The sequence below is a fragment of the Entamoeba dispar genome, genomic scaffold (assembly GCF_000209125.1).
Source record: "Entamoeba dispar SAW760 scf_1105229457893 genomic scaffold, whole genome shotgun sequence".
NCBI lineage: Eukaryota > Evosea > Mastigamoebida > Endamoebidae > Entamoeba > Entamoeba dispar.
The window spans coordinates 19,895-28,661 of NW_001852920.1; the positions used below are offsets into that span (position 1 = coordinate 19,895).

General features: G+C 23.8%; 4 protein-coding genes across 4 annotated transcripts, besides 13 other annotated features; 2 read left to right on the forward strand and 2 right to left on the reverse strand.

Moving 5' to 3' along the window:
* Positions 1–104: part of a repeat region that runs on past the window's edge.
* Positions 105–262: 158 nt separating this feature from the next.
* Positions 263–339: a sequence feature (AT_rich).
* Positions 340–360: 21 nt separating this feature from the next.
* Positions 361–400: a sequence feature (AT_rich).
* A 1-nt stretch (position 401) lies between these two features.
* EDI_008110 (replication protein A 70 kDa DNA-binding subunit, putative) lies at positions 402–2,168 on the forward strand (the record flags this gene model as incomplete). The annotated part of the gene is made up of 1 exon (XM_001733922.1): positions 402–2,168. One exon carries the CDS (start codon positions 402–404, stop codon positions 2,166–2,168), a length of 1,767 nt encoding a protein of 588 aa, XP_001733974.1.
* Positions 2,164–2,271: a sequence feature (AT_rich).
* Positions 2,256–3,242, reverse strand: EDI_008120 (uncharacterized protein; the record flags this gene model as incomplete). The annotated part of the gene is made up of 1 exon (XM_001733923.1): positions 2,256–3,242. One exon carries the CDS (start codon positions 3,240–3,242, stop codon positions 2,256–2,258), a length of 987 nt encoding a protein of 328 aa, XP_001733975.1.
* A 344-nt stretch (positions 3,243–3,586) lies between these two features.
* Positions 3,587–3,664: a sequence feature (AT_rich).
* Positions 3,665–3,776: 112 nt separating this feature from the next.
* Positions 3,777–3,849: a sequence feature (AT_rich).
* Positions 3,850–4,216: 367 nt separating this feature from the next.
* Positions 4,217–4,269: a sequence feature (AT_rich).
* A 312-nt stretch (positions 4,270–4,581) lies between these two features.
* Positions 4,582–4,772: a microsatellite.
* An 83-nt stretch (positions 4,773–4,855) lies between these two features.
* Positions 4,856–4,890: a sequence feature (AT_rich).
* A 532-nt stretch (positions 4,891–5,422) lies between these two features.
* Positions 5,423–5,491: a microsatellite.
* Positions 5,492–5,607: 116 nt separating this feature from the next.
* Positions 5,608–6,228, forward strand: EDI_008140 (uncharacterized protein; the record flags this gene model as incomplete). Its single annotated transcript, XM_001733924.1, has 1 exon — positions 5,608–6,228. The coding sequence occupies one exon, from the start codon at positions 5,608–5,610 to the stop codon at positions 6,226–6,228; it is 621 nt and encodes a 206-aa protein (XP_001733976.1).
* An 8-nt stretch (positions 6,229–6,236) lies between these two features.
* Positions 6,237–6,394: a sequence feature (AT_rich).
* A 406-nt stretch (positions 6,395–6,800) lies between these two features.
* On the reverse strand, positions 6,801–7,349 carry EDI_008150 (uncharacterized protein; the record flags this gene model as incomplete). The annotated part of the gene is made up of 2 exons (XM_001733925.1): positions 6,801–6,935; positions 7,155–7,349. Coding segments are annotated over 2 exons (330 nt in total), but the record flags the coding sequence as incomplete, so codon positions are not given.
* Positions 7,058–7,109: a sequence feature (AT_rich).
* Positions 7,233–7,253: a sequence feature (AT_rich).
* Positions 7,350–8,767: the final 1,418 nt, after the last annotated feature.

The window sequence follows — 8,767 nt, forward strand, 5'->3', positions numbered from 1 at the left end:
TAATTTTGAGATTATATCATTATTAATTTTTCTTATTGTATTTCATAATATTTAATGATGATAGAATAGAAGATATATCATTTAATATTCTTGTACAATATTTAAAAAATAAAAGAACAAAATAAAATGGTCCATTCCTTTTTTTATTTGAAATCTTCCTACATCCTTATTTATTAGAGGTTAGAAAAAAAACAATTACAGTTTTTTTCTTTAGTGAATTTATTTTTCGTGTGGAGTGCTAGCCATTATCCGTCATAATGGCAATTTATTATAATAATATGTTATATATTACAATTATAATAAAATTTTGTTTAATCCAAAAACATAAAAAATAAAAAACCGAAAAATGGATAAATCCTCAAATTAAAAATAAAAACAAAAAAACTAAAAAATTATAAAAGATGAGTATCTCAGAAGGGAAGATAGCAGACGTAGTAAGAGCACGAAAGGTTATAGAGCCAATAATTGTTCAAGTAAGTAATGTACAATCAGTAGAGAAAACACAAGACGTAGTAAAAGCAAAAATACATGATAATAAATACCAAATTACTACTATTTTCAAGCTCAAAGACACTGGCTTGTTAAAGAGATTAAAAGACTTTATGCTTATTAAAGTTATACAAGGAAGCGTTCATGTTCCACAAAATATTACTAAAACCCTTGTTGTTGCAATTTCAAACTTTGAGATTGTTGATGCAACATTAAAAAAGTTTATTAATACACGTCAATTAGAAAAAATTGATCATTTAGATAAAGTTGGTACTGCCCCAATTGTGAAAACTGGAGTTCCTGTTTCACACCAACAAGCTGCACCAGCAGATCTTTCTAAAGGAAAGGTTACACCCTTTTCATTATTGACTACATTTGGTTCTAAATTAATTATTAAAGGAAGAGTAGTATCAAAGAATGATAAGTTTAAGTATGCTAAAGGAAATTTATTTAGTTTTGTACTTCAAGACAAAGATGGTGCTGAAATTAAAGCCACTTGTTTTAACGATGTATGTGATGAAAAATTTGATCAAATTAAAGTTGGAGAAACTTATTATATTACTAAAGCTGATTACAAACAAAGTAATGGGAAAGGATATAGAAGTGCTAAGATGATTGATTTAGATATGATCATTGGTAAATATACTATAATTCAGAAAAGTTCTGATGAAGTACCAATGATTAGTTCTATTGTTCCAATTGCTGATTTAGTTGAATCACCTGTAGATGCTACTTATGATATTTGTGCGTTTTTAGTAGATAAGGGGCCAGAACAAACATACAAAAATGAGAAAGCAAAAGTTACATTAACATTTATGGATCAATCAAGTTATGCTGTTGAAGTAGATTTTTGGAATGAGGATATTGATAAAACAAAAGATATGGAAAATGGAGTTGTTTATGTATTAACTTCATTGAGATTACGAGAATTTAAATATAAAACACTTACTGTTACTAAAGCCACTAAAATACTTTCTAATACAGATATTGAACAATATGATGAAGCATCTTTAGTGAATAAGTTCATTCAAGAACATACTACTACTGAAGGAATTACTGTAAGCGATTTAAGATATCTTGCAAATGAAACTACAGTAGAATTTAAAGCAGGAGATGTTAGAACAGCTGATCAATTGTATTGTTTAAGAAAACTTGAAGAAAAAACAACTGAAACTTCAGAAGATGTTAAAGCAAATGTATATGGATATTTTACTATGTTTAAAGTAGATAGTGGATTTTGTTATTTATCATGTCCTGATTGTAAAAAGAAGATTGCTGATGGTTCTACATTTTGTGAAAAATGTCAAAAAGATATTCAACCAATGAGACGGTTTATTGTTCGTGCAAGTATTGCAGATTCTACTAGTAGTGTTTGGGTTACTATATTTGATGAAGAAATGAAAAAAATTATTGGAAAAAGTGCAGATGAAATGTATGAAATGAATGAACAAGATTCAGAATCATTTGAAAATCTATTTAAACAATTAACATTTATTGAATGTAGATTCCATTTAGTATGTAAAAAAGATGAATACAATGGAGAAACAAGAACAAGATATACTGTAAATTTCATTCAAATATTAGACAGTATTGCTAGTGGAACTGAAGAAATGAAAAATTTAGAAAGAATGGCAAATGATATGAAAAATGGAATTATTGGAATGGAGGAAGGACATTAAAAAAATTATTTCTTTTTTAATAAATTTAATTGAATTAGAAAATTAAAAAATGTTAAATCGTTTAAATTTAAAAGAAAGAACAAATAATTATCTATTAATAAAACCAATTTGTGCTCCATCTGTACTTGGATGACCATTTGCAAAAGCAGTTGGATTAGATTCAGTACGTGTGTATATAGTTAGGTTTGGTGGGTTATCTTCAGTTTCTGTAGAATCATTTAATTCAAGTTCTAAATTTTGATGAAGTTCAATAGTATTATTATCTATATTTTCTTGTTGAATTGGAGAATAAAATGGTGGATTAACTGACCAATGTTTTATATCATTAGGTGATGTTTCATTAAATTGTTCACAAACTAAAGTACCATTTTTTGTATAAAATTCATTTTTTTCTTTTTTAATTTCTACTTTTTTTATCATAATTTCTTTATCATTTTCATTTAAATCTTCGATAGTATCACTTTGTCTTTGACCCATTGTTTTTTCTTTTTCTAATTGACGTTTAATATCACTATAACTTTCTTTACTTTGTTTTAAGTTAGTTTGATTTATTATTTCTTCTTTATTTTTCATTATTGATGCAACAGCAAATCCAAATTCAGTTCCTCTTGTAATTAATTCTTTTGCTGAATATGTTTTTGTTCCAAATGTTAAAGACGATACTCTTACTAACCTTGTAGTTATATGACATGGTCTTGTTTTTTTTTCACAAAAAGTGTATCCACGTCTTTTTAATAATGCCAAAACACCATTAGCAAATTTAGCTTCATCATTTCTTTTTCGTTGTTTTACTGTTGCTGTAGAATCAAGTTCTTCAGTTTGACAAATTTCATGAGACATATCCATAATTTCTTCTTTTGAATAAACTGTTTCTCCATCAATAAGTTGACTTGGTACAATCATTTTAACTGTTTTAGTTGCTCCTTTAGTCCGAGAATATTTCATTTCAAAATGAAAGTCACTGATTAAAATATCTAAAAATGAATTTGTTAATGCTGCTTCCTGGGTTCTTGATTGTTGTTTTTGTTTCTTTAAATAATCTTCATCTTTCTCAGTGTTCTTTGGTCTTGGCATAAAAAACACTTTCAGTATTAAAAGAGATCTTCCCTCTATTCCTCAATTTTTCTTTTTTATTAATTTTCATTTTCAATCAAATGAAAAATAAGAAGATTCTATTTATTGTTTGTTGGATTTTTGAGATCATTAATGAAAGAAGAAGAAGAAAATGAAGAAAATTTAATTATTCCTTCAGCTTGTATTTATGTAATATTTGTTCTTATTACATTATTACTTTTCTTAATGGCATGGGTTTTCTATACTATTATAATAACAACTATGAAAGGAAGTTAAAAATTTAATTACACGTTGTGTTTAGTTCTTATAAAACACTCAAAATTTAAAACATTTTTTCAGTAATGTTATTTTATATATTAAATTTAATTATAATACCTAATTAAAATTTTAAAACTTATTCAAAAACATTTTATTGAAAATAAGACATTTAACTAATACGTTTCTCCTTTTTTTCATACTCAAAAATGTGTCTTTAGTAATAAATAAATGAATAAACATAAATAAAACAAATTAAACAAATCACAACATAAAGGGTTATTTAAAAAACATTAATTTATTATAATTGTAAACATATAATTTGTTATTTTTTATTTAATAATAATATATTCAAAGACAATAAAGGTTTCTCCCATGGTACCATAACTATAAGGAATTTAAAAAGAGGTGGTCGACGTTACTACAAGCGTTATGAGTCAATAGGTACAACTAAATCTATGCTTGTAAAAAAATAATAAGATTTTGACAACCTACATTAACAAAAGAAAGAGGTTGGTAAGCTGATGTAGATAAGAAAAGATAATAAAAGGTCTAAAATGATAGAATGAATACCAGAAAGAATTAAAATAAGTTAACATAAAATGAATATAAAAAGTTTAATAATCAAATATATAGGAATTAAAAGAATACTATATTAGAACTATATTCAAAAAAGGTAATAAATTACTCTAAAATAAAATCTAACAAATATGGTGAGGTATTTAAATTGAATATAAATTATAGAAATAATAACAAAAAAAAGAAATAATTTGAAAACTAGAAAATAACAACTGGTAGAATAAAACCAATAAGAGATATCAGTAAATACCTAATGTGTACAATCTCATTACTCACCAAATAATAACTAACATTAATAATACTATAAGTTAAATGAAGGATCTAAAAAGATAGAAAGAATCAAACAAAATTAATATTAAATAGGTAGTTAAAGTAAAAAAGGAGTATAAACAAATAATACGATGTTGTGGATCAAGATTATTTAATAAAACAACACCACAACAAATGACAGTAGTAGTGAACAAGTAGGTGTTGTTAAAAATAAATTAATACAAAACCCAACACCAACAAAAATAAATAAACACATAAAATTAAAAGAATTTGTGTTAAAAGAAAACTAATATTGAAAGTAACCATAATTTCAAATGTAATAATAATAAATAAATTAATAAATTTATCAACTTCATTGATAAACATAAAAAATATAAAAATATCAAATAAAACCAGTAAAACAAAAAACAAAAATAGATTTAGAAATTAATATAGTTATTGAAATATAATTATTTAAGTAAATTAAAGTAAAAGACTTTTGTTGATAGAGAATTCAGGACTAAATGAGGATTAAATAAACATTCTTTTATTAATTAAATTAAAACACGACTATTTTTAATATTCTAATTACTTCATTTTCATTCTCTTTGGTTTGTTGTTAAATAGTTATTACATATATTTTTATAATTGTACTCTTTTTGTTAGTCTTTTTTCAATTTTTACTATTTTTTTAAAGACTTTTTATGACCATTTTCTGTTTCTACAACTATGGGTAAATTTATAAGTTAATTATTTGTTGGTTGTACACATAATTTGTTTTGAATTAAAAAGGAATAAGATAAAAATAGATTCATTTCTTTAAAAAAAATAGTCTTTTAAATGGAATAGAAAGAAAATATTACATGAAACAATCTCTTGTTATTTTATATTCCTTTTTTGTCTACAATAACGTTTCGTATAACATATCTGTACTTTGTTTTCATTTTTCGTTTTCATTTTTATTTGATTAGATAGATTCCTCTATAAATATTTTTTTGCTTAAGTTATTTTTATTCAGGTGTATAAAAAACATATAACAAATTAGAGAGTTGTGAGATTTATAGTGTATTATCATGGAATCCACTTAATAATAATTCAGAAAAAAAAAGAAAAGTCAGTGAATAGAATAGATATGAGCAAAAATATAAGAAAAAGAATAAAAAGAATAATTTAAGTTAAATGGAGTAAAAAGATTATCAGAGGGTTGATTAAATAAAAATAGATTGAATACTAAAAATAACAATATTTAATGAGTTGCTGATAAAGAATAAATTAAAAGAATATGTTACACATTGTACTATTCATTACTTTTGCTTTTGCAAATGAATCATTAGTCTTTACTGCATTAACAGATGATAATGGTGATGCCGTTGGTTTCATAGCAATAGAGTTCGGTAAGTGTTATTATTACAAAAATAATGCATCTGGATATTTTACTCATGATGGTGATAAGATTAAAGTCAAGCTATACGAGAATTCTTCCTCATGCTCTGGTGTTGGAATAGAACAAACTACTAATGTAAACGACGATAATTTGAAAAATTACTGTGAAGATGCAAACAGTTGTTCTGTTGAGATAAAACAACCACCAAAATATATTGGATCCCATAGCATAGTAGATGATGATGAGAATTGTACACATAGTGATAACACAATTAGAGCATATTATACAGATAAATGTTATAGATGTAATAAAAACAATGGTCAATATTGTAATTATATTCATGAAAGTGGGTATGTATGGGAAAGTGTTTATCCAAACAATAAATGTGAACTCGATGAAAGAATATCACGAACACCTCAATGGAAGTGTGACGTTTGTAATGATGGTTTTATATTCCAATGTGGGGAAATGTCAACATTTGTCATTCCTGTTCTTATTCTTCTTTCATTCTTCCTTTAAACTTTAACTTATTATTATTTTAAGTTATTATTTATTTTTTCATAGAAATAAGTGTTACATTTTCTTATCTTTTAATAATTAAACGAAAATAAGATTTATTTTTCTTTGAATGTTAATAAATTTCAAATTTCTTTAAATATACTTTTAATTATAAGTTTTATATATTCTTCCTCAACACAGTGGTTAAACAAAAAAGTTTTAATAACTTCAAAAACATCTCATTAAAGACTTTTTATCATTTGTTTGTTAAATTCTATTTAAATTATTTTTAACTTCCTTTTGAACTCTTCTAAATATCTGTGTTACATGTAATTTTTTGTTTTGAACCATTCCTATTTTTAATTTATTCGATTAGTACAAAAAGTAATACTTGAGAAAGATTAAAAAACACTAGTAAATCAATTCTACGGAGTTATTTCAGTAATAATTAATTCTAAAATGAATATAGTAATTAATAGTGTTATGTTAATCTTTACATTAAAGAGAATAATAATAATAAGAAACACAGAAAATCAGAAAAATATTAAACATTCAAAATGACTCAAAACAAAAGTAAGCTTTCAATAAAAAAATTAAATTGGTATTACCACATCATTTAATCTAAAAATAAAAAGTTCAACACCTTTTATAAACTTATGTATTGTGAAAATTAGAGAATGTAAAGGTTTGTGTGTCGAATACAAAAAGCATAAAAATAATACCTTATTCTAAATCTACAAAAAGGAAAACAATGAAACAATAATTTGTTGGTACTTGTTTAACTTATCTATTTCTTTATTAGTCATTTGCCTGATGTTTTTTTTAAATTAAAGTAAATGAAAGTTTAGAGAAATTTTTTTAAGAATAAAAATAAATTCTTAAATGAATTTGTTTTTATTATACTGATTCACTAATTATTAATGTATTAAAATGTATTATCAATTTACTAATAAGAAATATAAAATGCTATATAATGATAAAAGCTGATTAGTAAATAATACAAAAACAATACCCAGAATATAAGCTAATATTATTATATTTAATATGAAAGAGAAATATTGGCATAAATAAAAGTAAAGTAACTCTACAAAGTTTAATAGTGAAGAAAACTTATCATCTAAAAAATTACTTAAAAACAGATGCTAAATATTTATCTATTATTGGAATAATGTTAAGAATCAAATAGAACGTATTTTCCCAACTTATTATTGAGTATACTCTGATAGATATTTTTATTTACTCATTTAATTTATTAGTGTGTCAAATCAGTAATGAGTATAGTTTATTAAATAATCAAATTTAGACCATTTTTAAATATCTAATCCTTTTTCAGAATAACTATTGTCAAGTTTACTTTGATATACGACGATATTATCATAGTATAAAAACTAACAGATGTACTTTTAGGTTAATTCAACACTGATAAAAATAAACACCAATTTTTAAAAGAAATAAGAAATTAAAGATTAGTAGTTCCAATGTATATATTTATGACTCTGTTTTGATTTGAATAAAGATTTCGTTGTCATTGTCACAGAATGGAGCTAATGTAGATTCATGAAAAGCTTGAACAGATAATGTTTGGATGTTATTAATCACATTAACAATATGTTTATCAATAACAAATGAAAGATAAACATAAAAACAAATAATCAAGAAAGAAGGCAATGTGATGGTCCATGGGTTTGTGATATATGACATTCCAATAATGACCAAAACACTGGAACTAATCAAATACAATGAATATTTGTTAAATTTACTAAGAGAAATGAATATTTGTTATAATAACTCTAAATGACTTAATAAACAACAAACAAAGGTAATAAAGAAAAACAACATAACAAAAAAACTAATGAAGAGATGACTAATATTCCTATAATTCCTAACTTAATAATAATTGATAAAAAGATATTTGGAAGATGAACAAAGTTTAATAGAACTAATGAAAGTGTGTAATGGAAAAATGAAAACAATAGATAAGATTGTTGAGTTAAATGAATATTTTCAAAGGTTGTCTGAAATGGAGAATAAATAATAATTGATTGTTCTATAAAATATTTTCTAAGAGCAATATTTAAAGCAAATAAAGTGGCAATAAATGTAATGATAAATATATCAATATTTAATGTTAATCTTTTCATTTTCAAAGACATTAACACTAATTCCACTCCAATGATTTGCCAATTTAACATAAATCCAATACTTATTTGGTGAAGAATAGAATAATAATTGACAATAACAAAACAAGTACTGAGAAGAATAATATTAAATACTATTATTTTATCACGTTCAATTAAATATGGTTTAAGTGTTGAATTTTCTTGTTGATTAATAATACTTTTATCTATTCTATTAATTATAGGACTAAATATAATCATTCCTATAACAAGAATTATTGGAATATAAATCAAAATTTTACCTTTTGAGTCAAGATTATGATATAATGTCTTATTATCATTTTTAATTTTTGTAAGAATAGCAATTATATTTCTTGTTTTCTCAATACACCATTCCATCTTGATATTATTATTTTCAAGATACTTTTCTAAGTTATTAACAG